Below are 26,770 nucleotides of genomic sequence, written 5' to 3' on the forward strand. Positions count from 1 at the left end.
CTGGGCAGAGGAAGGAGGGGATATGGTGAGAGGTCCTTGGAGCCTGGGGAAGTAGCCAGGACCGCCTGCCCCAGGAGAGGTCGGTGAGTGTGGGGCAGAGCTGAGGGGTCTCTCTGGATCCTAGTGAGCAGGCACCTATCCAGGACCTGGACCTGAGGCCCATGTGGAGGCCTGAGCATAACCTGCATGGACATGTGCCAAGCGTGCCTCCTCCCTAGCACAGGGGTCCCTGCTGGGCACCCCAACTGGCTATCTGGGTCCCATGGGACAGGCAGGCCACCAGCGTGAGTCAGGATGTCTGCTTACTCTCTTTGCCACTCTAGGTCCCCACCTTGGAGCCAGATCTGTGTCTGTGAACAATCAGCTGCCCAGTGGGGGCCACAGAGCCACGGGGTACACCCCTGGGACCCGCTAGGACCCACTCCACATCTGAGCAAGACCCACAGAACACTGCAGTGAGAAGGACAAGCCTCGGACCTCAGACCCTCATGTGTTCTCCGTTAGCAGCAGCCTGGGGCCCAGAGCCCAGGCCAGCGGGAGGCCTTGGGCCTGGGGAGAGGGGGGACAACCCCACCTGCCCGGTGGGCCCTGCCTCCTCCTCCCTCACACCCCCACTGTCTCCTGGGGCTCCAGAGGGGAAAACGGGCTTGTGTGTCATTTACACACTCATTCCTTAACGCCTCCGTTGTCATTAGAACTATCGGCAATCGTGATAAGAACAAGCCTGATAACCAGCTTCAGTCCCTAGCTACTTACGTAGCATTCGCCCCCCCCTCCAGCAATGGCCTTGCAGCCCCTTCTGACCCCACAGAGGCAGGATGCACACGGGGCAGTTCAGCCGCTTCTGAAACACACAGGCTTTGGCTTTTTGTCTTTAATCATTCATTTGATTTAATTTTAAGTTCACTTTCACTACGTGGATGAGATGGGTACATATCACACTAGGCTTCCACTATGAGAGAGCGGCCGCTGCTGAAGGAAATCCAGCCCTCCTTCTCTTTCCGTGTCCCTTTCTGAGTCCCACAGGAGTGGCGTGGGGGACAGCTGGGTTCCAATCCTGGCTTGTCACTCCCCCGGAGGCTGTGTGGGGAGGGTGGGCATGGGGCCCTCCTTCCCCCCAAGCCTGTGGTAGGGGATCAGCATCCACCTGTGCTCTCTGGCTGGGCCCTGGGAGTGCACTGGCATAGATTTCTGTAGGATGGAAGCCAGGGGCCCCAGGGGGCTGCCACCCACCTGGTTTGGGTCCTGCTAGAACTTGCAGTCTGTCCCCTCATGCTTTCCACCCAGAGGATGGTCAGCAGGGACCCTGCCCTCAGTACTCGGCTGCGGGATGGGGCTGCCAAGGCCCAAAGACTGAACACCCCCCATGGCCAGCCTCTGACAGTCCTCAAAGGCCAGTGCTGGGAATCTGGAGGAGGAGAAGGAGCCCAGTCCAGGAAGGTCTTGGCAGGAGAGGCCTGGAGCCGGGGCGGGGGGGTACAGGTCAAGAAAGTCAAGGATGGACTAGGTAGGAAGGTGGTTTGGGAATCCCATCCCCCAACATCTGAATCTGCAGGCAGCTGGTCTCCTACTCGCCCTGCCGTCTGCTCCCTGAGGGGCACTTGTGGCTGCCACTCACTCACACCTAGCCACACTTGTCCAGAGGTTAGCCTGAAAGCCCCATGGCCCGGAGTATCATGGGAGCATCATTCTACCAGGGTGAGGGCACAGGAAGGGGCCAAGGCTCCCAAGGGCTCTAAAGATGGGGTCCTCCAAGGGCCTGTAAAGCCTAATGATGGAGGAGGGCTTCCCCACATGGGTACCGGGCCAGATGGGGTCCTCCAAGGGTCTGTAAAGCCTAGGGGGAGGAAAGGAGTGATGATGGAGGAGGGCTTCCCCCACATGGGTACCAGGCCAGACGTTCTTAGGAGGCGGGCACTCCTGGGAGGAGGGGCCAGCAAGAGGTGTCCGTGCAGCCCACGACCCTGTAGACCATGGCAGAATGCCCACTCCCCTGAAGACTCAGGCCAGGCCACGTCCCACCCTCCCCCCCAAGTTGCCCACTGCAGGCCAGGTGGTCTCAGGACCCCTACCCACCCATTCCAAAGCATTCCACTGCACAGATGGCACCATGGCTGACCTGGCCACACATGGCCCAGAGGTCGTTCTTCCTTCCTCCCCCCCCCCCCACTGAAGGCCTTGCAGGTGGTGTCACCTTTGCCTGTCAGCGGCAGGGAGCTGGCTCAGAGGACGTGCCCTAAGTACAAGGTGCTCACAGGACGAGCCAGTATAAGGACCCACATGTTCCTGCTACCACCACTGGATTTATTGAGGTTGTCACCACATCTGCTGAGAGGGCCACCAACAGGGGACCCAGCCACTGCCTGGCCTGGTGCCTGAAGTGAGGGACTGTGTGCCAGGCCCTGGCGGCTCCTGGACGGGGAGCCTGCAGAGGACTGGACGGTTGAGAGCGGAAAGAGAAGCGGGAGCTGGGAGTGCGGGGAAGGGAAGGGGCAGGAGCAAAAGTTGCATCTAGACAAAGTGGCACAAGACGAAACCAGAACCCGCATGTGTTGATGTCTCCTCTCAGGATCCAGGCGCCTCTGCTCCGCAGCCCCTTAGCCGGACATCTCCTCTCGCTGCTCCTTGTTCCTGCGCACCTCAGCTGCGTGCAGCTCCTGCGAGGACAGGTGGAGGTGGGCGGGGCCCTGCGCCCGCCTTGGCGGCTGGGGGGGCTGCCCCTCCCCCCACGCCCAGGCTTCAAGGACCCTCCTAAGTGCAGGAGAAGCGACCAATGGGACCCCTTAACGACCAGGATGGAGGAGCAACAGAGAGCAGGGGGAGGCCCATGTCCTCTCCTCGAAGTGTGGCCTGAGTGCGGGGGCTGGCCCTCAGCGCGACAGGTTGGCACCCAAACCAGAGAGCGAGCCGTGACTCCAGGGAACTTCCTTGGGTTTGCAAGCTCCAGGGTACCCCCTGGCACCAACCTGGTCCCACCTCACGGGCTGAAGCAGAGGCTACTCCAAGGGGGCTCCGGCCCGGGCGGGGCCTCGCCTCACTCTGGACTGTCTCCATGCCCGACAGGGAGCAGCCGGGCTGCGAGAGCGCTGGTGGTGCAGTGGGAAGGGACCACCAAAGGACGGGGGGGACCCCCGGGGGCTTCCCTGGCCCCCCAGCCTAAAGCAGCTCCTCCCCTCTTCTAGCTCAAACCCGCGTCTTTCGCAGCACTTCAAAAGTAATGACTATCGGTTTATTACTGCGGTCACTGGCCGTGTGCCACCAGGACCGGATTGGGGGCGGAGGCCGAGGCCGCAGGCGCCCAATAAACGCAGGCGAAACCCCCCACTTCCTGCTGCCCGGGATCCGCCCCGCCCCGGGCACCGCCCCCCGCGCGGAGCCCCGCCCCTCAAGACCCACTGCTCCCGCCCTTCGCCCCGCCCCCTCCTCGATCCTGTTCCGGAGTTCTCCTGGCCCCGCCCCGGCGCGCACCTTCTCGCGCAGCCGCTCGCGCAGCGCCGCCAGGTGCGCCTGGCGGATCTCCTTGCTAAGCTCCATCTTGTAGTTGAGCTTTTCCTCCGCCAGGCGACTGAAGTTGTTGTTCTCCTCCAGCGCCTTGTGCAGCACCTCGCGCTCGTGCTCGCGCCGCTCAGCCAGCTGCTTTAGCACCTGCGCCTCCTGCGTCTGTGCGGGCAGACAGGGGCGCGCGCGTGGGCGGCGGCCGGGCCCCTGCCCCCAGCCCCCCACGCAAGCCTGGCCTCCCCGCGCGCTGTCTCGGCTCCGCCCAGTGCCCATTACCCTGCCCTGCTGCCCAGCCCGAGCCGGCTACCTGCTGCCCACTGGACGTCGGGTCTACACGGCTCTGCCGTCGCGAGGGTATTCATCTGGTCCCAGTTTGCCTGGGACTTCCTGGGCTTTAGCACCGCAAGGTCCGCGTGCCAGGAGAACCCCCAGCCCCAGACAAACCGGAAATTGCTCACCCTTTCTGCCCGTCGTCAGCCCGCGGAGCTGTCCCTCCTGCTAGGCTGAGGGCGCCCACGCAGCAAGACAGGCTCTGTCCCGCTCGCTCGCTACCTCCTCCAAAGCCCGTGGTGCACTCAGGGAATGTTGGAGGAGCAGAACAAATTCAAAACTTATGGGCTGTCATGGAACCTGCACCATCTCCTCCTCAAACGTCTGCCCGCTGAGCTCAAAGTAGGTGCTTGATATGCACTGGGTTCTGAATTCCCTGAGGTGCGGGGGACTGTGTAAGGGTCCCCAGGGCTGCCGGAGAAGGGACTAGTTGGAGCGAGGAGACTGGAACTGCGGGTGCTGCGGCCCTGTCCAGCCCTAGTGGGGGAGGGGCTGCCTGGAGGCCCGGAGGAGAGGTGAGGGTCAGAGACGCAAGGGCTCTCAGCTCCTTCACGAGGCTGCTGGGCCCACCACCCACGTGCCACTCACTGCTAGTTAATCCTAGGAGGCCTGGGTCCCCAGGTTTCACTGGGACATGCTATAAGGAATTTGGAGCCAGTGCCCCTGCCCAATGGGCTTGGGCATCAGGACCGCACTCCTGAGAGTACTCCTTTTGTGTGTGTTTCAGTGGGGGGCTGGTGTGGGGGGAAGGAACAAGGAGGAAGCCTGGAGCGCATGCCCCCCTTCTCCCGGGGGCCCCCTGAGCTCCCAGCAGGTGTGGGCTTGCAGCCCCCAACATATGGGAGTCCCTTTCTTCTCACTCACTTCTCTACCCTGGAGAAGGATGCCAGCCCAGACTCATGTCCCAGGGCCCCCTCCTGGCCATGGCCAAGGACACCCCCTCCAACAGTCTCTGGTTCCTGTGCCTCTCCAGCTGGCTGCCATTGGGGAACCCTTCACCTCCCTGTCCTATTCTGATCTCCCAAGAGGAGATTCAGGGAACCATGAGACCCTCTCCACTCCAGGCCAACAGCCAAGCAGGGGCTTGGAGCACCCTGTGCCTTGGGGACCCTGTCTGTGCCCAATGAGGCCTTCTGGCCACCTTCGTCAGGATCTGGGGGCAGGGGTGGGTTCCTCACCTTCCTTCGCTCCTCAGCTGCCTCCAGCCGCTTCTGCAGTTCCTCCAGGGAGGTGTCCTTCCTCTTGGGGGGAGAGGAGAGCACTGGGCTCTCGGGGGACAAGTCAGAAGGGGACTTGAGGATGACCTCGAAGCTCTGGCCAGAGGCCCTCTTGTCCAGCTGCTTCACCTCCATGTCTGCAAAACCACATTGGGCTTCAGGACTCTGAGGGGCCATGTCCCCAGCACACATCCAGATCAAGGGCTGAGGGAGGGAGCACGGCTGCTCCTGTGGGACCCCCGGGCCTGAGCACCCAAGGCGTCCTCCCGTCGGAGACTCCCTCTCCAGAAGCCAGCTGAGCTGAGGGGGGTGGTCAGAGAGGCTGTGGGAGCAGGGCGCAAGTAAAGGAGGAGGCAGGCACTGACCAAGCAGGACCTGGCAGCTGCCTGGGACACACTCACCCCCATACTGGTAGATGGTGTTGGGGTGCGGCTGTGAGTAGAAACAGGAGCAGATGAGCGACAGCACTGACAACTCCTTCATCTTCTCCTTGTAGGCTGTGGGCATGAGGCCAGCATGAGAGGGCGCCATGGCCACCTCCTGACCTCACCTCCCTGGCTGCCTCTGTCTTTTCCTCCCCAGTGCTCCCCTGCTGTGTCTCTCTGGAAGCCTGTGCATCTTGCTCTCTTTACCCTCGCCTCTCCACAGCTCCCCTCTCCCTCCCCCCACTCCCAGAAGCTGACCTTGTCCCTGGGCACACCTTCCTTCCTGTGGGTTGTCCCGCATTGTTCTCCTGGTACCCCCTTCCTTCTTTTCTCTCTCGGCATTTCCGTCTCATTCCTCTACATGGCTGTGTGTTTGTTGGTCTCTGGCCACCCCTCTGTCTTCCTGGCTCAACTCTCTCTCTCTCTGCATGTCTCTGTGACCCTTTGTCACTGTGTATCTTCCTGGCCCACTGTCCCTGGCCCCCCACGTCCCTCCCTCCTTCCTGCCCCTTCCCTCTTAGCAGATGTTAACCACCACACTCATGACTGGGCCAGCACAGGTGTGGAGCTTCTGCAGGCAGCACTTTCTTGGTCTGTACACCTGGGTGAAGCTGTCAGACTTCCTCCTGTGTGACCCCCGCCCCCCCATTTACCCTGATGGCATTGCAGCCACCCCAGGTGAAACCAGGCCATCACCAGGCACACACTCCCTGCCCATCCAGAGCCAAAAGGTAGGGAGCTGTCCGTTCAGCACCAAAGCTTGCCCTCTAGTCTTGCAGAGCAAGTGCCCACAGCCAGTGTGCCCTGTGTCCAACCAGAAAAGGACGTACACTTGTCTGCTGAGGCCCTGAGTCCTGTCAGGTGAAGAGGAGAAGCCCACTGTCAGAATGGAAATAACTGAGCTTTCTGTGGCCCATTCATGACAAGCCAGGCCCTAAGGTAGACACACTGGCCCAGTGTCTCACTAATGCTTAACAATCTTCAAGCCCAAGACTGTCCCCGGGCTCAACTGAGATGACACTGGGCCCCAGTGGCCAGGGTGACTTGACCAAAGCTCCTCAAGTGCAATCCCTGGTGGTCTGTGTTCTTTACACCACTCCAGCAGATCCTCTAGACTATGTCAGAGACCCATCCTGCCACCCTAGCTGGAGAAGCTGGTACAGGTCTCCAGAGAGACACTGCAGAGAGGGAGTCTGGCTTCCATGAAGGGGTCTTCCAAGGAGCAGACACAAATTTGGACAATAAACTTCCTGACTGGGGCACCTGGGTGGCTCAGTCGGTTAAGCGTCTGCCTTCGGCTCAGGTCATGATCTCAGGGTCCTGGGATCGAGCCCCACATCAGGCTCCCTGCTTGGTGGGAGTTGGCTTCTCCCTCTGCCTCTGCTGCTTCCCCCTCCCCCGGCTTTGCTTTCTGACTCTATCTGTCAAATAAATAGATAAAATCTTAAAAAAAGAAACTTCCTGATCAAATTTCACACAAGACAATGTTTTAAAATTGAGTTAATGTGGAGTTGGGGAAAGTGTTGGTGTAGAAACAGGACACAGGACAGAAATTATCAGGCCCTTGTCTGAGAGAGCAGCTCATGGTGAACAGGGTTTCTCCACAACCAGTGCAGAGAATGATGTTATTGGATCTAAACGTCCTGATGACCCAGACTCTTCTGGAGAGAGCCCAAGAGACTGTAAAGGGAGCACAGAGGAATCCTGGGCAGGCAGCAAGGAGAGCCTTTAAGGGGCGTGGAGGGGTAGCAGGGCAGAGATATGTACCTTGGTCATTGGCTTCAGGAGGCTGGGAGGGAAGTGGGCTAGATGTGTGCAGGCCTCAAAGGGGATTTTGGCTTGACATGTCAATTTTATTTTTTTTACAAGCATAATCTATTTGTGTATTTCTTGTGCTATTAAAAGTTAATTTTATTTATTTTTTTTAGAATCATAGAGTTTTTAAAAAGTTTTTTAAAGTATTTATTTGAGAGAAAGAGAGAGAGATTGAGAGAACGAGTGGGGGGAGTGGCAGAGGGAGAAGCAGACTCCCCGCCGAGCAGGGAGCCCGATGCGGGACTCGATCCCAGGTCCCTGGGATCATGACCTGAGCTGAAGGCAGACGCCCAACTGACTGAGCCACCCAGGCGTCCCCTAAAAGTTAATTTTAAAAAGGGGGAGAGGATTACCTCATACTAACGTGCTGGGGAGTGAGAAGGTGTAAGACCGGGTAAAGCCAGCTCTTCAGAAGCAGCAGACCAGGAGACATTTGGGCATTTGGAAAGGCTAAGGAAATAGACAGCCCTGTGCTCAGAGGGAGGGTGAGGAGGGGAACAAGAAGGGGTCTGGGTCAGGGGGGCATACTTGGATCCTGAGAGAGGCCAGGAAGAAAGGGGCTTGGCTGACCTTGCCACCACCTGCCTCCCTGGCAACAGACACTGCCTCTGCCACCTTCCAGGCAGCCCTTCCTCACCACATGTGGAAACCTCCAAATGGGTTTACCATACATGCCAGGAGCTTGGGGCTCACAGGTTCTCAAGCTCCTCTCTACCTTGAGCCTGAAGTTTTCCCAGGAAAATGAGCTGCACATTTATTACAGAGGAAGAACAAGTTTATGGACAAATGTCAGGGGACACCCTTCCAAGTACCTGTTGCCTGAGTATGAAGGGAGGTTGGCACCAATTTAGGGTGCAGGATGTGGAGCTTGGGCAGGTGTGGGCACCGCATTGTCAGGACACAGGGGAGAAGGTTGGGGGGTACTGGAGACTAAAGTCAGAGCTCTCTGAGGGCATTGACCAGCCCAGGGGACCAGTGTCCAACTAGGAAGTGAGGGACTGACTATGTCTTGCAGCTGGTAATAGGGATGCAGCTCAGCGTCTGATGGTCATGGAGATTCCCCAGGTTGGTTTCTCCTGGGCTGATGGCCCATGAGGAGCTTCCTTCCCAGAAGACTCATCCTAAGTAGCCAAGTGGGAAGGGGCACTCCCCCCACCCCAGAAGGAACTTGGGAGTGAGACTTGCTGTGTGGTCTGGCTGCAAGTTGGAGGGAACTGGACAGCAGGGAGGGAAATTGGCAAATTTTCAGACATTGAGCAAGGAGAAGCTCACACATGGGGCTGGAGAGCAGGGCTGGGCCCAGCAGCTCACAACACAGGAGGTTACACCTATGTCCTCAGAACTGGAGGGGCTTAAAGCTCATGTCTCACTGCAGAGGGAAGAGGTTGAGGCCCAAACCCATCTAGGCACCTCTCCATCGACAGAGCTCAAGCCAGGAAGCCCCTCTGCAGCTTGGGGGCATGCTGTTTCTCCCCCTCGCCAGGACCCTTCTCTTCCTTCCCCATCACTGACTTCAGGGAGTCGTTATAAGCAAATCTCTGGCATGAGCTGGATTGCTTTCATCTCCCTCTTTCTCTTCATACTAAATGTTAAATATGCAAAAACGCACATTGGCTTTTTGGATGCTTAGATCCTAGGTGAGCAAGAGTGAGAAGGCACCAGATCAGCCTACAGTGGCATGGTAACCATAATGGCAGCACCCCTGAGGTGGGTGCATTACATCCATACTCCCAACTGACCCTCAAGACCAGCCAGCACTTGTCAGATTCATTTCTACTGAGGAAAAAAAAAAAGAGAGAGAGAGAGAGCAAGGAGCCCACCCAGAGTCACACAGCATGACAGGATGGGAACCTGATCATGAGCCCCAGCCTCTGGCTGCACTTTCCTGTTGGGAGTCTCATGGTGGTGGGGGTGGGGGGTTGTCTATCCAGAACTGGGAAGGCAGGGCGCCCACAGATGCCCACTCACCCCTAGAAGGGTCCTGGAGGCTGCTGTGAATTGCTTCCTGGCAGATGGAGCTCATTGCCCCCCAGGCTGCCCCTCTCACTAGTCAGAGTCACGTGCAACATGCTGGGAGCCCAGCATGGCAGGACGCGCCAGCAGATTCACCTCCTCTGGGGAGGAAACTCTGGGAAATGTGGCTGCAATAGTCACACTGCCTGGCATGGACTGGGCACCCATCTCTTGTCAGGCACTAGGCCAAGCACCTTTCCTGGAATGCCTTGTTCATCTCTCAGTACAAGTCCACGGGAGGCGCTGTCACCATCACCTCCATGCACTTAAGGCCTGAGAGCTTTGGGAGCACGGACGAGCCCTCTCGGCTCAACAGAGTTGCATAAGGAGATAATATGAGCAAGACTCTACAAAAGTGTGTGAAGAGCTGAGTGTGTGGGAAGGACACCAAGAGATGGCCACGTCTCTCCAGGTGAGTCCCAGTGACATAGCCCATCAGCAGATGCTCAAGGGAAAGGTGGTGGGAAAGTCAACAGAGGAAGAGAAAGCTAAGGTCAATCTTGTGACTACAAGGTCATAGCAGACAATGACTCTTCACCCTAGTCACCAAGACCAAACGAAGCCCACCAGTGAGCCGGGGCAGACAGGCCACTGAGGCATGGAGCACCAGAGGCCACTCCAATCAGAGACTTCTTTTAACCAAGAAGCCATAGCTGGGATTCACTTAAACTGATTTTGGCCACAATTACTGGTCTGCTCACATAGCCACTTCTGGGTCAAGCCACCTGCCTATCAAATTTTTATGAAGGTGGGCATAGGCATGCACACATGTGGGCTGCACTCTCTCTGGGGCAGCCCTGACAGTAAAACAGGAAAGGTCCATCCCCACCTGACTTTGTCAGGAGGCAGTTCTCTGGGCTGGCTCACGGCACATCTATGAGGCAGTGGCCGTGCTGATCAACACTGATTGCGCTTATGGTTTCCCTTTTCACACCAACAGCAACCTGGACACCCAGAAAAATCCTGGGACCAAGCATCGGTCAGCAGCACCCCAAAGCCTGGCAAAGGAGGGCTCATGTCAGGGGGCTTTTGAGGTCAGCACATCTGCACCCACCTGTGGTGGTCATCAACAGTGCAGCTTCGGCTGCATCCCCTCACCACCTAATCTGTCTGCTTACCTGTCAGATGAGACCTACTGAGCAGGGGTTTTACTAAGAGAAAAGGCTGAGAGCATCTCCCACCAGTGGTTGCTCATTGTCCCCCACTCGGGCACAGACCGGGGCCTGAAGCCCTGCCTCAGTGTGGGACTGGACTAGCGCTCTGGCCACGGGAAGGAAAGACCACCCTCAGTTCCTGCCCAAAGCTGAGCCCAATATCTCTGAGGAGGTCAACAAGACAGAGCAGGGGGCAGATGAAGGCCAGATGGACAAGACCCTCATGGTCTGTGTGCAGGAGGGGTGTGGTCAGTGACACATGTGGTCCCCTCCTTGACAAGTGCAGAAGTCACCTGGGGCCTGGGACCCACAGGGCCTGAGAAGCTGGTCAGGGCAGGGCACATGTGAGTGCGTGGAGCCAAACTGTGTGCCACTCCAGAGAGAATCAGGCTAGCTAGGGAGAGGGGACCCCCAGAATGGAGGGAAGGGTGGGCTGGGAGTAGAGTTCTGAGTCCAGGGGGAAATGGGGTGGAGGTGGGGAGCCACTACCCTGATGTCCCTGGCGATGGAGTGCAAAGACGAAGTTGGTCCCAGGGCGGCCAGACAGGCCAGAGCGTTCCTGGGGAGAGCAAGCCCCATGTCCTCACGCCCAGGGTCACCTGGCCCCATGTCCACCCCTCCGCCAGAGCCGCGCCCGGCTCAGGTGTGAGGGGAGGGTCGCAGCCTTGCGGGCAGTGGATCCGCAGCCTGGGAGGCGGGGCTGTGGGGGAGGGAGGGGCAGACCCCTCCTTGCTGGGAGGACTTGGAAACTGCAGCGGCCCCTCCTCCATCCAAACCCCGCTGCGCAAAGGGCGGTGGCTTTTTCGACCAAAGCAGGTGGTACCATGTCGCAGAGCGGTCCCCAAGCCCGGAGCAGCGAGGGGAGGGGACGACCACGCTAGACGCGGGCGCGGCTCCGCTCGCTCCCGGCTGGGTTTCTCCTCCCCCGTCCTTCCGCAGCGTCCCTCCAGCCCCCAGGGCGCTCCATTGGCGCAGATAACGGCCTGGGCTCGCTGGCAATGGGTCCCACCCTCCTAACCCCCACCCTCGCGAAGGCGAGGTCGAACCAGGGTCTGCGGTAGACAGACGCCTCGGGGGACACTGTCTACACCTCCCCAGCGCGCCCACCTGGGGGCACGATCCCGCGCCCGGACCCTCGGAGCCACCCTGCCACAGTCGCGCCCGGCCTGACACGGCGGCCACGGAAGGGGCAATGCGCCCTCGCTCCAGGTGCTCGCTTGGGCGCGGCCCCTGCCCGGTGGCCCACGCCCACCGCACCCGCGCCGCAATCCTCGCCCTTGGGGCACCAGGTGTTCCCAACCCGTTGGCCCTGAACCCCGGTTCTTGCGGGTTCGGCCCGGCCGCGCCCCGCGCCCTTACAGAGCGTGAGGTCTGAGATGTGAAAACAGAGTCCGCCACCGGCCCCAGCTTCAGGCGAGGCCAGACAATGGCCTCAGCTCAGACCCGCCACCGTCCCAGGAAGACCGCGTCCCGGGCGCCTACCGGACAGGGTGCTGGCCATGGTGCTGGCGGCGCGGAGGCTGCGGAAGGCCGGGAGGCGCGGGCGGCGGCTGGAGCTGCAGTCGGCGAATGCGGCAGTGCTGGGGAGGGGAGGGAGCGAGGGCGGGCGGGAGGCGGGCGCAGAGAGGGAGAGGGAGAGAGGGGGAGAGAGCGAGCGGGAGAGCGAGAGAGTGAGAGAGAGAGCGCTCGAGCAAGAGCATGTGTGAAAGCCCGGCTGCAGGCCGTCAGAGGAAGAGAAGAGGAGGGAGGGGAGGATGGGAGGGAAGGAGGGGAGGGGAGAGGCCAGCCTGGGACACAGGGTGGAGCACTGCAGCCACATGCCCACCCACCCATTGCTTACCTCTTGGACCCACTGCCCCAACTTGGCTTTGTGCAGGCTTAGGGGGATGGTGGAGACATGCCCCGTTCCCCAGGGTGGGCATGGCAGGAGAGGAGGGGCCCCAACATCAGGGTGGGGCTGGAGAGCTCTTCACTAAAGCCACCCAAGGCTGGGAGGTGCCTTCCGTGTGCCCAGGTCCGTGCTGAGGGGAAAGTGTGTCATAACAGTGGGGGTAGGGATCGGTCTGGAAGGCCTCCAAGGAGCATCCCAGAGGACGAGTCAATTCTGGGGCAGAAAAGAGAGTAAATGGGGGTGGTGAGGTCTAGGGACAAAGGTTTTGAAGTGAGATAGAGAGGAGTTCCAGCCACAGCTCTGACACCCACTTGCTGTGTGACTGGGAGCGAGTTTCTGACTTTGTGGCTCTGTTTCTCAAGGGTAAGATACAGTAACAATGCCAGTCTCCAGATGGAGAAGAGAGGTAGAGTTGGTGAGTGTGGGGGTCATGCCTCCCCTCCTCTCTGGGCTTAGGGTTCAGATTGATGTCCCCAAAGGGAGAGCCTTGCAGAAATGGTGGGCCCTTTCCTTCAGTGACCATCTTGTCTCACTTTGGGCCTGGGAAGTCAAATGGATGAAGTGTCATTCCCATTTTAGGGACGGAGCCACGGAGGTCAAGAAAAGCACTTGCTCCACAAGCAACTAAGTCTTAGAGTCAGGAATAAAACTGTGGGAAAACTCAGGAGCCTGCAGAGGGGTGAGGAAGGCTCAGAAAGGGGACAGACAGGGACAGGCCTAAGGGTCAGAGTCTGTGTGAAGCAGGCCCAGCAGATGGGTATACACCTCGAGATGCATACATGGGGAGTGTGGGACTGGTTACATCTGTTCTGTGGTCCACATAGTGTCTGATCCACTGTAGGTAGCCCACAAACCTGCAAGAGCAGACTCTCAATTCAAATTCGTTGACTTGATCGAGATCCTGTGCCTGCTGAGTGGGGCTGGTTACGGCCAGCCTTGGTGTCCATTTCCTCTCATCTTTCACAATTAGGTTCAGTACATGACATTTATAAGTTACAATTTATTGCAGGGGGCAGTCTCATGTGTGATGTGTGACCAGGCAGCTCATGCATCAGCTCAGCGTCTCAGGGTCCTCAGCTCTGGTTCTGACCCAGGTGGCCCTGAGTCCCTGGGTCCTGCCTTACCTTCCTTGGCCTTCTGGGAGCACCAACACTTCTGCTTTTAGAAGATGGGTGCTGTGGAAGTGAAGAGCAGGCCTACTGGCTGGAAGCGGCAGGCTTTAGGCAATCTAACCACCAACCCTGTACTTTGTAAAGTGTGGATAATCAAAGAACTTATCTCAGAGGCCGTCCATGCCTGCATGCATGGTCCTGAAGGGGTGAGCTCTTCTCCAAGCTCCCTGCTGAGAGTCTAAGACAAACCCTCTAGGCCCCCTCACCAGGTGGAACAGATGGATGGGGTGGGTGCCAGCAAGCCACCGGCTTGCCGAAGCATGCTCGATCACACGTCTGGGCATTAAACAGAGCCCATGAGAAGCCCTGGGGTCGGCGTTGCCAGCCGGCTGTGGGCCGTCTCTATCAGCCTTTTGGAACATGCTGGAGTCGTCTAGACAAGTATCTACCCCCTAAAGAGTTGTGCAGGCCCCGGATCCCACTTTTGACTGCCAGCTGGTGCTAGGTACCAGGACACTGGGTAGCAAGGCGCCTGGGCAGTAAGGAGAAAAGCAGCTAAGGCTCTCCAGGCCGCGGGCCTGAGCAGCCATTCGAATCACGCGAAACCAATTCGAAGGTGTGTGCAATTGTCCGGGCCATTCAGGTGACTTGGCCCCGGGAGGGGTGGTGGGATGGAGGCTCTGCGGGCATGGCATCGAGGGAGGAGACGGCTCGAACCCCAGGTTTCTGCCCGCGGCCGATGGAGGTGCCGTCCTCCAGGCTCAGGGTCGACCGAAGGGGCAGGGTGGGGCACGGCACCGCGTGCGCGCACCCCTCTGCTGCGGAATGGTTTCCGCCGGGAACCACGCCCAGCGGACCGGAATTGGGAGCGGAAGTGCAGCGCGTTCAGTGACGATTGTCTTAGCCCGCGAATTCCGAACCGGCTGAGGGCGGCGGAGACGCGGTGGCGGTGCCTTGGCTGAACTGGGGTAGATTCCTGGGGACCCCCGGCGGCGGAAGGCTGTCCGCGGAGAAAAGTGAGTCGTGAGTCGCAGAAACTCCGGAACTGGCCCTTTGACCCGCGCGCTCCTCCCGAAGCTGCAGCTCCCGGCAGGCCCCGCGCCGCCCCGGGCCCGCGCGCCGGTCTCTCTGCCGCGGTGCGTTCTGGGGCCGGTGGTTTTCCTGTGCGCATGGGCGGGGCCCCGCGCGCGGCGGAGCGGGTCTCCCGGCCGGGGTGTCTCCCAGAGTGGCAGGGGTCCGGGCGGGGCGGGGGTCTCCCGGCGGGGCGGGCCTCCGGGCGGGGCGGGGGTCTCCCGGCGGGGCGGGTCTCCGGGCGGGGCGGGGGTCCCCGCGACGCCGTTCTCGTCGTGACCGGGCTTCGCAGGCGGGGCCCGCCGTCAGTGTGGTGAACTGTCCGCCGGCCCCGGGGCGCAGGCCGGGGATCTGGCGTCTCGGGCTCTGGCGCAGGTAAGCGAACTGCTGCTGTGCGCGGCTCGGGCTCTTGTTATTCTGGGAGCCCAGCCGCCTCTCCCCGGGCAGGATGGGGCCGCTTGGGGCCGGAGAGCAAGGCAGGGCCCACGTGTAGGTTCTTCCTCTCCCCCAGCTCCTCGCCGTAGGTCTCACAGACTTGCCTTCGGACCTTGGACCCGAGACGGACTGCCGGCTTGGTGAAGTGGCCTGGTGTGCCTGGAGAGCTGGCTGCAAACAGTCTCGTTGTCCCCGTCTCTGTGCTGTAGGGCTTCCCGTGGAGAACACTGGCATGTCCCAGCGCCGCGGGCTGGCATCACTTACCTGCAGTGGCTGAGATCCCGAGATGTTCCGAGGGGGTTTTGTCTCCCACACTCACACAACCTGCGTCTCGGCCAACCTCTGTGCCCTCCTGAGAACAGGCCAGCATGCCCAAGATAGCTCTGAATGGTGTGACAGTGGATTTCCCTTTCCAGCCATACAGATGCCAGGAGGAGTACATGGGCAAGGTCCTGGAGTGTCTGCAGAAGGTACAGCTGCAGACGGGGGCATTTGTGTCCTGGGAGTGGGTCAGCGTGGGCAGAGCTTCCGCAGAGTCCTAATGTAATGCACTTCGACCTTCCATTCACTCCTGCTGAGCCCTACTGGGTAACAGGCCTCCTTTTGAACACAGGACTCAGTCATAAACGGGGCCAGTGTTCTAGGAGAGACAGTAGACAAGTAGAAAAAGACAGTTCTTGCTGTGAAGGAGAGTCGTTAGGTCATAGGCTTGGGAGCACCTTGAGGGCCTCCCTGAGGAGGTGGCGTTTGAGCTGAGGCCAAGTGTGGAGGAGCAGTCAGCCGTTTGAGGATCTGGAAGAAGTATTTCCACGTGGAGGGTTAGTCAGTGCCTAATCATTCTGGAAGGTCTTTAAGTCTCAGGGGTGTGCAGAAAGGCAGAAGGGCGCAAGTAGCTTTCTGCTGACTTTCTTAGCCTGTTCTTTTGTACTCTGCTCAAGCTCCCAGCTCCTGAGCGCTGATTCTGCAGCTGGGCTCCTGGCTGCTGTTGTGGGCACAGACTAGACTCCTCCAGGGAGGAGCCTAGCACCCATTCCTGGGAGCTGGGAGCACAGTTTTGCCGATTTGCTTATGTGTTTCCCCAGGTTTACTGCTCAGGCTCCATCTGAGATGTATGTAGCTCATCAGGTTTTTCTCAGTATAAAACATCTACATCCAAAGTTATAGAGAACAAAGTTCTGTTTGGAGGTCTGGCGCCTACTTAGTCATCTTATTATTTATATTCGGCTGAAAAATACTGCTGAGTTCTGAGGGACGCTCTGCAAATTGTTTGCTAATGAGGGCTGAATCAACACATAGCTTCTGGTTTGAGAGTGGAAGCACTGGCAGATTACCCACTGTTCCTCAGGCCTTTGCCGCCTGTGGGGGGGCTCTGCCTGAAGAGAACTGTCCCCTGGCCGGTGGACTGTGTGGTCTGCGGTGCCCTTCTCCTGCTTCCACATGACCTTGTTCCTGACCCCACTCAGAAAGTAAACGGCATCCTGGAGAGCCCCACCGGCACGGGAAAGACGTTGTGCCTCCTGTGCACCACGCTGGCCTGGCGGGAGCACCTCCGCGACGCCATCTCTGCCCGCAAGATTGCCGAGAGGGCGCAAGGGGAGCTTTTCCCCGATCGCACCTTGTCATCCTGGGGACTTGCGACTTCAGATGGAGACACCACAGGTGAGGCTCCTTTCCTCCCCTCTGGGGTCGCCACGGAGGGGTAGCGAAGGGACAGAGTGGGCTGGTGAGGCTCGGCACACCAGAACATCGTGGAGCTGTGACCTGTTCTGCTTCCTTGTGCCTGGGCAGCTTGCTACACGGACATCCCGAAGATCATTTATGCCTCCAGGACCCACTCACAGCTCACTCAGGTCATCAGTGAGCTTCGGAACACCTCCTATCGGTAGGTCAGGCGCTACTCAGCCCTGCCTCTGAGTTAAGGGGGTTTGGCATTGGCAATGTGGTTGATGGTAGTGTTCTGCCCAGACCCCACCCTGGATCCCAGAGACCCACAGTGTCTGCTCCAGTGTGCAGGACTGTGGTGAGGCCAGGCTGTTTCTGCTGCCCGCTGCTTCTCAGAAAGCAGCTCCCACTTGATGTGCCAACCTCGGCTTAGCACCCTGAGCTCCTGGAAGGCGATGTAGGGGACATGGAGTTAGTGGGGTCTTCTCCCATCTGCCCGTTTCCCCTGCCTTGTCTCCTTGTTCACGCTGGGCCATGCAGTAGAGAAAGTGCCTCCCAAGCCCAGGGCCCATTCTGGTCATGGCCACTCCCTCTGGCTACCTGGGTGCACATGTGAGCCATGTCTCTCCGGTGCTCCCCATGGGCTCCACACAGCCCATGCTTATGCTGCTGGATGGCACTGGGGCTATTGCTCTTTGGTTCTCGGACCCCATGTTTCTCTCTTCTGCCAGGCCTAGGGTATGTGTGCTGGGCTCCCGGGAACAGCTGTGTATCCACCCCGAGGTGAAGAAGCAGGAAAGTAACCACATGCAGGTGGGTTTCTGGGGCATGTGCCCCATCTTCTGTGGTTCTTTCAGAGCCCTTGTCTCTGCCCCCAGGGGACGGCCCAGTGAAGAGCTGGTAGGGGCAGGGCTGGAACAGGACTCAGTCTCCCCATGCTGGGCAGCGCCATCGGCAGCATGTCCACTGGCTGGCTCAGCACTCTGCCTTTTCGTGACCGTTGTGCAAGCTGGGGCTGCTTATTTTTCTCCCAGATTCATTTGTGCCGAAAGAAGGTAGCAAGTCGTTCCTGTCATTTCTACAACAATGTAGAAGGTAAGAGAGGATCCGTGGAAGCCACTCCTGCCAGTTGGTCAGCATACAGCCAGGTGGGCTTGGAGCATGTGCTGCCTCTTAGGCCTCGTGGCCTGCTGGCTCTCCCCTTTGGGGCTCCAGAGTGACCCCATCGGTTCAGCTAGGTGAGGTGGTGAGGTGAGGTGGTGCTGGGCACCGTCTCCTGACTGTGGACCTGTACTGGACTGTGTGCAGAAAGGCTCATATGTCAGGCAGGAAGGGCTGCCCTCTCAGAAGAACCCAGGCTGGCCTCGCCACTGTCTGGGAGCTTGGATTTCAGGGATTCACCGTTCCCGGAGAGGAGGGGCTTCCTCGGCGTAAACTATTTGTGCAAACAACGTGGTTGATGCCAAGCAGCTCCTTCCCGCTGGAAGTCTGGAATTTGGGCGCTCGCCAGCCAGGGGTGCTTACATGACTGGCCCCCAGCAGAAGCCCTGGGTGCCGGGCCTCTGGCGAGCTTCCTGGGAGATAGCATTTCTCACATGGCCTCAGCTCGTTCTGGGGCAATTAGCCCGGGGAGGGGGTTCTGGAAGCCGTGCCTGGTCTCCCAGACTCCCACAGGCTTTTCCTTTTACTGATTTTGCTGTGTGTCCTCGGGCTGCAATAGGGCACAGCGTGGGTGTGGCTCTCCCTGAGTCCGGGGAGTCCACCAGCCTTTGGTGCTGTGGGGAGGACAACCTCTCCCAGAGGTGGCCAAAGTGACCAGCCCAGGGTCATGACAACAGCTGGCCCTGGTGTGGCTTGATGCGTGTGACCATAGGTGCCCATGGCCGTTGATTCTTGCTGCTTACTTTCCTTAGGCCCAGAGTGGAGGGCTGGCCCTGGTGCCCTTGCCTCCAGATCTGTCAGGTCTTTGCGGCTGCCCCTCACATCTGTCAAGGACTCCTGGAGCCAGAAGCAATGGCAGGGGCGCTTCTCTGGGCTGTGGTCTCTAGTTTCCTATCGCCGCTAGGGCTCTATGGCTTGGGAGAGTTGCGCTTCAGTGGGGTTGGGGTTCCCTCTTTCTTGCCTCAGGGTTGGGATGCAGATCCTGGCACAGGAGTGACAGAGGCCCTGGGGCACTCACAGGACACTAGTGCTGGGGTTTGGGATGCCCGGCATGCCAGGGCAGTGCTTGATCTCAGAGGCTTGAGCTGGGGCTCCCTCACCTCCCAGTAATAGGCCTCCCTGTGCCCCGTCCCTGGAGCTCACGCCTCACCACCTTCTTGTTGGCTGTGTGGTTTGGTCTGGTGGCACCGAGAACCCTCAGAACAGCAGTAAAGGGTACATGGGAAGCATCAGGCACCAGCCTGGCCCGCAGTGGCCCTGCACAAGGGCAGCTGCCAGCCCTGTGGCCTGGTGTTGGCTCTTGCCCCGGTCCGGAGACTGTGGACTGACTTGCTCTGCTTGCTCTGTGTTAGGCCCGTGGGTCTTGGGGTGGCTCTGAGGCATTTTTCCCCCTTCGCTTTGTCCACCTGCTCACAGCCATCCCACCTCAGTCATGCTTTCGTGTGGGCCTTGGGGTCACGCCTGTGAGGCTCAATGGAGTCATCTCTTTGCCCCATTGCGGCTGCCTCTCTCCACATTCCTGGCAAAGGGGTGGGTTGCAGGAGTCCTGTTCACCCCATACCAGAGCTTTTGAGCAACACCTGGTGGGAACTGCTCTAGCCACTTTTCCATAGCAGTTTGTGGTTCAGTTCTCTACTTTCCAGCCCTTACCCGCACTGCTGTTCACTGCACCGTCCCCACACTTGGACTGTCCTCACCTGCACTGCCTTCACCTGTAGCATCTCTTACCTTACCTGTTGGGTGATGGGCCAGGGAGGAGCCGGGATTCCAGAGGAGGAGTGGGAGTTGAGGGGCACTTTCAGCTCATAGTAGGGGTGATGCTGGAGCAGGTGTGTGCTGGCCCCCTGTGCTGCAGACCCCCCCAACTGTCCCAGGGCCCGTGTGGCAAAGTGAGGGTGCTGTTGCGGCTGTCCTGCTGGCTCCAGGCTTCATCAGTCTTCCCCTGGTCCCCAGCCTGCTGGGGGACCTGCTTTGCTCTGGCTCTTGCTGCGTGTCCTGTCAGAGGTCCGCTGCACATCTTTGCTGTGTCTTAGCCTCCTCTGCCCCCGTGCCATGGGATGTGAGGGGGCCTCGGCAGCAGCTGCCTAGCCCTTGGGGAGAGTGAGCAGAGACCCCAGAAGGGGTCCAAGAGGAGGAGAGGCATGTGTGGGAGGAAGGAGAAAGGGGCAGAGCTGGAGTTCTGCCTGGCCTCTGTGTGCTAACTAGCTGCAGCATCTCCATGCTGCGGTCCTCACCCCCCTCCAGCCTCCACTGCCCCTTCCTGTTGCCCCCTCCCCTCCAGGAAGGTTGTTGAGCTCCAGGCTGCCTGCCCACTGTGGATCGGCTGCGCTATTGCTATGGTACTGCTGAGCACACAGTTTTTCTCTCCTTGCTGTCCCTGTGGGCATTTTGGGTTCAGTCACGGCCAAGGTGTGTTGGCTCTGCGGTGAAGGACTGGGCCTGGTACCTGCCACAGTGGGGCCGGAGCCAAGAGCCCGTTTCCACAGGAGGCTGCCCTGGGGCTCTGGGGTGTGTGTTTGAGGAGAGTCCTGGTCCTGCCAGCCTGGGTGTGGGCTCCTGAGTGGCTGGGTTAAAGCAGCTCCTCAGGGGGTTCCTGGGGCCCCAACAGGGCCTGTGCCCCTTCTTGAGCACCTTTCTGCCCTGGGCCACCTGGGCAGCTAGCAGGGAGTGGTGCCTCTCGGGGGCTGCCATCGTGAGGCAGGGGCCCTGGGCCTGGCCGGTGTCGGGTGGGTTCTGCCTCGGGGCCCCCCACCTCTCCCGTGTGCCCTGCCTCAGATCTGTGTTCCTGCACCATTGACGTCTGGGGGGAAGTGAAGAGAAAAAGCCACTTGCTGCCAGGCTGAAGCCTAATTGTAGGACAGATGCTTCCAGGGCATGGCCTTGAGGATGCCTGGGATGGTAGAGAGAGGCTGAGGAGCTGCGCACCCCCCTCCAGTCCTGTTAATGCTCAGTCTCAGGCCAGCAGCCACCTCCTGAGGTGTAGAGCAGGGTTCCCTGTGGATTAGTTCAGGTTTGGCGTCCTTCCAAGGTCACAGACTCAGAGGGCAGGAATTCTGTCTGGTGAGTCCCCAGGTGGTTGGGTGCCCTAGTCCTGCCTGGAGGGAGAGTCACGGCCTGGGCATCCCTCTGGGGTCTGTGGGGACTCTTCGGGCCTGAGGACATGTCTTTACTCTTGCCCGTGTCCCCAGAGAAGAGCCTGCAGCGGGAGCTGGCTACCCCGATCCTGGACATCGAGGACCTGGTCAGAAGTGGGAGTAAGCACAGGTGAGACCCTGCAGCCCGGCAGCAGCCGGCCATGTCCTTCTGGGACAGGTCCTGCCACGGGGAAGCCGGGCACCCCACTTCCTTTGCTTTGCTACCTTGACTAATCACAAAACTAATGGCTGTTGGGTGTGAAAACAGAAATGGTTTTGAATACGGGGGAAGCAGGGAAGCCCCTGCCTGCCAAGGTGACCACTCTGCCAACGGGCAGCCCTGGCCTCCTGACGGACGTGCTCTGGCTTCCAGCAGCCAGCGGGCATAGTGCTGACCTTCTCCAGTCGGCTGGTTTCCACGGAACACGCTTTTCTGACCTTTGTGTGGACCTCTCGCGGTTTCAGGGCTTCGGGTTGGGCCAAGACAGGACTGAGCATTTTCTTTCTGATTGTCTCATTCATCTACCCAGGAATAGGATTGGGGTTTTTTGTTTATGTAGATTTTTAAATAGGTGATCTACTCCCATGGTTGAAAACTAGTGGCAAGGACCGTAATGCCGTGAGCCCTCCCGTGGTCCCCAGGCCCCAGCTCCCGTCCGAGCCCCCATGCAGCGCAAGGCTCCTTCCTCTTGCTTGCCCGTCAGAGGGCCTGGCGTCCAGCCTGGCCACAGGGCCTCAGCCAGCGGGAGCCCCGCTGAGGGCCTGGACCTCCCTCCTGGCTCCGACGTGTGCCTCCCTCCTCTCTGCAGACTGTGCCCATACTACCTTTCTCGGAACCTGAAGCAGCAGGCTGACATCATCTTCATGCCTTACAACTACTTGTTGGACGCCAAGGTGAGGTCTCAGCCCATGGAGCTGATGATTCCTGATATCAAGGGGCATCCCTGGGTTTGTAAGGGGCTGTCAGAGCCTTTGTCGGTTCAGTTCCTGAGATTAGAGCCTCAGAGCAGCACGCATGGTGTGAGGACTCGGCCTCCCTCACTGGTCTGGGCACAGTTGTGGCCAGCGTGGGGCCGTGGGTCTGTCGTTCTGAGCTCTCTGGGAGCGGGTGGGCTGGTGGAGTGAGGAGACCCCCATGGCTGCGTCCAGGGCCAGGCCCTGGCCTTTGTCTGGCAGCTCAGCTTCTCTCTTCTCAGTTGGGCACTGTGAGGCAGCCCCAAGAGTGTGCTCCTGCCCTCCCTTACAGTCGTCTCTTGGGATGCATGTGTACACCCCACATGTGCAGCAAATTGTCCTTCATGTCACAGTAACACAGTGGACGACCCGCTGTCCGGGTCCTTCGTCTGTTCAGCACTACTGTGGGGTGGGCAGTTAGGAGCAAGCACGTGCGTGGGTAGTGTTCAGAGGCCGTGAGGGGAAAGGAGCGCGGAGGGTGGAGTCGGTGCCATGGGGCAGGGAAGTCTCTGAGGAGCAGCAGCCTTCAGGGCCATGGGGCCTCAGGGCCACGGGGCCACGGAGCAAGCGAGTGGCTGGAGCAGGTGAGGGTGGTTCTGAGGCGGGCAGACTCCAGCGCAGAGTGGGGGTTTGTGGAGTGGTTGTACGTGATCTGTCAACCCGGCTGCCCGGGCCTGGGCCCCACCCCAGGACGGGTATGTTGCCCCTGATAAGGCGATTCTAAAACTGACCTGGAAATGCAAAAGATGGAAGGGGGCGAGGCAGTTCTGATGGAGGACAGAGTGGGAGGGCTCCAGGACTGGCTGCAGAGCGCAGACCGAGCTGCTGGCCGGGGTCGCACGAGAGTGCGGCCAAGACCCACCCACATGTGTGGCAGTTGGTTTTCAACAAACATGCCTAGGTATTTCAGTGGGAAAAGGAAAGGTTTGGGGCTTTTTTCCCTAAAAATGGGTGCTGGAATCGTTGGATATTTATTTGGAAGAGAACGAATCTCAGCCGTTGCGTCACGCGGCGTAACCCGGAATGTAAAAGCTGGAGACATAAAGCTCCTCCAGGACAGAGCAGGGAGGGCAGGCCGAGCTTTCTTAGCTCAGACACACCACGCACCAGCCACAGAGAAAAACCAGTACATCGGAGTTCACCATGATTTCAAGCCTTGACTCTTAAAAAGAGTGGAAAATGAAGAAAATGACCGCAAGTCACAAAGGGAGGGAGTTTTCACGGTACGTTTGTCTTTCAAAGGCCTGTGCCCGAGTCTGTGCGGCGTCTTTGTAACTCGACCAGCAATCCCAGAGAAAGGTAGCTGGGGCGGCCAGGTCAGCCTGTGTGTGGAGAATGTGCAGCACCACTAGTCTGGAGAAAATGTGGGTTAAAACCACAGGGGGTGACCCTGCGTTCCCACCAGCGTGTGTCCAGAAGTAAAGGATTCCGGTGACCAGTGTCCGCTGAGGATGCGGCTCAGCCTCTGCTGGTGGTGTGTGGGGCTGTGCGCCGCTCTGGAAGCACGCCTGAGGGAAGGAGCTGGGTCCAGAGCCTTGCCGGCTGTGGCCAGCACCAGGGAACAGCCCCGTCCATCCGCGGGCGGCTGTCCCTGGAACAGTGCCACAAGCCATGAAGAGCGCTGAGCTGCAGCCACATGCCAGTGACACGCGTGGGTCTTGGAACACACTGCCCACTGGTGGGACAGACGAGCCCTGCTGCCCAGCTCAAGTTTCCAGGACAGCCTAGAAAAGGCAAATCTGATCCCTGCTCGCTAGGAGCAGGTCAGAGGTCACGGGTGGGGGGAGGGGAGCAGGTCTTGTCTCCTTTTCTGGGTGCTGGCGACACAGAGCTCACATCTGTCAAGACTCAACTGCACATTAAAATGGGCACTTTATTTTATGAAAATTGAATCTCAAATGCAGTTGAAGCAAAGAAATACTAGAAATACCCCTCCCCAAGTAAACACTAGGCCAAGCCCTGCTTTGGGCCTCCTGCATCCCATGGCTGTGTGGCGTGCATGGTGTGGGGTCGCACACCTGCTCCCTCGTGCTGTGTGAGTGTCACCAGAAGGGGCACCTGACGTCCAGCTTGGTGGTGGGTGCGTAGAACCAGGTGGCCATGGCATGGGGGGGGGGGTGCTGCGCTTCCCCTGCCTGCCTCTTGGCTCCAGCCCTGCATTCTTCCCCTCTTGCTGCAGAGTCGCCGGGCACACGGCATTGACCTGAAGGGGACAGTTGTGATTTTCGACGAAGCTCACAATGTGGTGAGTGTCCAGGTGGCCTTTCCGCCACACCTCCCCTCCCCTGCATCCCTGCAGACCTTTCTGTCCAAGCCCGGGGTAAGCTACACTGGCCGGCCCTGTTCCCTGTTTCCACCCAAAAGGTGGAAGCACAGCCCCCCTCGGTCTCGTTCTCTTTGTCCCTTGGTGGCTGCCTGACCTGATGCTTGCCCCCTGCTGACCACAGCCAGCCCCTCCCTATCACCTGTGCCCTGCCCCACCATTGCTGTGGCCTCTGCTCAGGGCGCTGTGTTTCCAGGAATAGCTGGCCTGGAGCAGGGCAGGGCAGGAAGGCCACTTGGGTGCTCTGGAGCCTAGTGTCCTGGGTCAGCAGCAGCCGCCCTCGCGCTCCCACTTGGTTCCAGGCACTTGTTGCCATGGGGGACGATAGGTCCAGCGGGCCAGATCGGACTTTTGAGAAAAGCCAGAAATCTGTGAAAAGTTTATTTTATAAGTAATCTCTATACCAAACTTGGGGCTCGAACTCCCGACCCTGAGATCAAGAGTCGCATGCTTTTCTGACTGAGCTGGCTGGGCCCCTCCAAAAATCTATATTCTAATGGGAAATTTTCCAGTTATGAAATTCCAAACGTTGGTGTGGTTGTTTGGCTGTCTTTGACCAGTTTGTGACCTGGCCTTAGAGACCATGGGATGGGGCTTCGTGTACCCCTGCACCCTACCCCCACCTCGGCTTCCCGGATCCCCGAGTCCCTGCCCCTGTTTGGCTGTAGCCTGGTGTGCTTGGGCTCCCAGGAGAAGATGTGCGAGGAGACGGCGTCCTTTGACCTGACTCCGCATGACTTGGCTTCTGGACTGGACGTCATCGACCAGGTTCTGGAGGAGCAGACCAAGGCGGCACAGCAGGACGGGCTCCGCTTGGAGTTCAGTGCGGACTCTTCCAACTCAGGTAAGCTTACAGGTGGGAAAGGAGAGACAGGCTGCAAGGTGTTCTCGGGGGTCCTGGAGGCCTGCGTCTTCCCAGGGCCCCTCTTTCAGGTCATTATTTGGGGATAATATGAACCCCTTGAAGAGTTTTCTTGGGGCTTCACAGACCAGGAAGTAGGTACCAGCCAACCGTTCAGTATTTTCTAAAGATCTTTCCATACTTTTTCAGCCGGTATAGACTTTACTGTATAAAAATGAAAACCAGGGGCAACTGGGTGGCTCAGTCGGTTAAGCAGCTGCCTTCACGTCCGGCCATGATCCCAGGTGCTGGGATTGAGCCTCACGTCGGGCTCCCTGCTCAGGGGGGAGTGGCCCCTGCATTGTTGGGGATTCCAACTTTGATCATTCCGTTACGTGACGACTGCCAGATTTTTCTGCTGTGAAGTTACTATTCTTTCGTTTGTTAATTCCTAAGCAGTCTGTGGCATCCGTGAATGATTCGTCCCTGAGTTAATGATTGCTACAATGTTTGCAAAGTGATGAGTCTTACCTCTTGATGCCTCTCATTTCTGAACTGGTCGGGAGCGGGCTTGCTCATCTGCACAGACGGGAGAGAACGGCCTGCTTGTGCAGGGTCACGGCTCCTGCACGCACTCCCCCTCTGTCCAGCGCCGCGCGTCTCGCTCTCGCTCACTGCCCAACCTCATCAGGGTTTCCGTCCTTCTGTGCTGGTGAGAATACCGGCTCCTACTTTCCTCAGGGTTTCCCGTCCTGGTTTGGCCCTGGAAGACTCAGGCAGCTGTTTGAGGGCAGCTCACCCACCTGTGCTGAAGGAAGCCTGCCTCCCAGAGCTGAGGAGTGCTGGTACCCTTCCTGTCGTTCGTCTGAGTGCTGGTCAGAAGACTGTGCTGGGGAGTCCTTGGTTGCCCCCGTTCCTCCCCCTTGCCCTCCACTGTGGCTTCATTGTCATTTTAGGGTCATTTCTTCTTCCATGTTTCTTCTCCGTTGATTTTATTACTTAGGTTGTTCTCGGGTGTTTGAAACACGACCGTGGTTCTGGAAGTCAAGATACTCGAGAGAAGCATCTTGGTAGTTTCTGGTTTATTTTTGCTTGTCTTTATTCCCCCCGCCCCCCCCGGAAGGAGCGGACACAGGCTTATTTCGTTCATTCTTCTTGGTGCACACGGGGCCGTGCTGTTCCTCGTAGACACGCCTTTGCCCTGCTGGGTTCATTCCTAGTGCGCCCTGCAAAGGCCTCCCTGCACAGAAACCTCTCTTCCCCTCGGCTGTCTGCCTCCCTCCGGTGGACGTCCTGTGTCCGTTTGCACGGCACTTGGGTCGTCTCCACCATTCTGTAATTACAAACAGAGCTCTACGAGTGATCTGGGGTGGATGCACCTCAGGGTCAGTTCCAGGAATCAGGGCTGCTGGTCGGCAGGGAAGCATGCTGCTGTGTTCTTGAACCTCGGGCCCCGCATGGCGGGGGCATAGCCTTACCAACAGAGTGCGACCTTAGGCTTTTCATCGTGTGCCAGTCTCATAGATGGAAACGCCTCTCGGTGTGGTTTTGATTTGCTTTTCTCTCAGAAGTGGAATGAAACATTTTTTTTGGTTGTTTAAGGAAGGCGTATTTGTTTTGGAAATGGCCGTTCTAATGGGTGTGAAGTGGCTGATACCCTTCGTTTTCACGTGATGTCCTTGTTCTGCCCCAGGAAACCCCAGGGCACTAGCCACCGCTCCTCAGCCTGCTCTG

The 26,770-nt window shown here is 58.9% G+C and overlaps 2 protein-coding genes across 6 annotated transcripts in view; one reads left to right on the forward strand and one right to left on the reverse strand.

Moving 5' to 3' along the window:
- Window positions 1–866: 866 nt before the first annotated feature.
- On the reverse strand, window positions 867–12,059 carry STMN3 (stathmin 3). Its single transcript, XM_027624111.2, has 5 exons — window positions 11,935–12,059; window positions 5,447–5,542; window positions 5,007–5,182; window positions 3,469–3,660; window positions 867–2,657 (listed from the first exon to the last, which is right to left on the reverse strand). The coding sequence occupies exons 1-5, from the start codon at window positions 11,951–11,953 to the stop codon at window positions 2,598–2,600; spliced, it is 543 nt and encodes a 180-aa protein (XP_027479912.1). The 5' UTR covers window positions 11,954–12,059; the 3' UTR covers window positions 867–2,597.
- Window positions 12,060–14,265: 2,206 nt separating this feature from the next.
- The window catches only part of RTEL1 (regulator of telomere elongation helicase 1), a 28,182-nt gene continuing 15,677 nt past the window's right edge, over window positions 14,266–26,770 (forward strand). For 4 of the 5 annotated variants that reach the window (XM_027620919.1, XM_027620920.1, XM_027620918.1 and 1 more), the window contains exons 1-10: window positions 14,743–14,901; window positions 15,171–15,431; window positions 16,425–16,620; window positions 16,750–16,843; window positions 17,355–17,436; window positions 17,658–17,718; window positions 20,973–21,048; window positions 21,728–21,812; window positions 24,052–24,117; window positions 24,886–25,039. In XM_027620919.1, the coding sequence (XP_027476720.1) occupies window positions 15,330–15,431; window positions 16,425–16,620; window positions 16,750–16,843; window positions 17,355–17,436; window positions 17,658–17,718; window positions 20,973–21,048; window positions 21,728–21,812; window positions 24,052–24,117; window positions 24,886–25,039 (916 nt within the window). In that variant the 5' untranslated portion in view covers window positions 14,743–14,901; window positions 15,171–15,329. Of the gene's footprint in view, window positions 14,472–14,742; window positions 14,902–15,170; window positions 15,432–16,424; window positions 16,621–16,749; window positions 16,844–17,354; window positions 17,437–17,657; window positions 17,719–20,972; window positions 21,049–21,727; window positions 21,813–24,051; window positions 24,118–24,885; window positions 25,040–26,770 lie in introns of those variants that run through there. The other variant, XM_027620917.1, reaches the window with a different exon arrangement.

This window comes from Zalophus californianus, chromosome 8 (genome assembly GCF_009762305.2).
Source record: "Zalophus californianus isolate mZalCal1 chromosome 8, mZalCal1.pri.v2, whole genome shotgun sequence".
Lineage (NCBI taxonomy): Eukaryota > Metazoa > Chordata > Mammalia > Carnivora > Otariidae > Zalophus > Zalophus californianus.

Excerpts from the sequence above, each read along its gene's own strand:
- STMN3 (XM_027624111.2), bottom strand. Across the intron at positions 5,183-5,446 it reads CACCATCTACCAGTATGGGG|ACATGGAGGTGAAGCAGCTG; the intron begins GTGAGTGTGTCC and ends GTGGTTTTGCAG. Across the intron at positions 2,658-3,468 it reads GCGAGCGGCTGCGCGAGAAG|GAGCTGCACGCAGCTGAGGT; the intron begins GTGCGCGCCGGG and ends CTGTCCTCGCAG.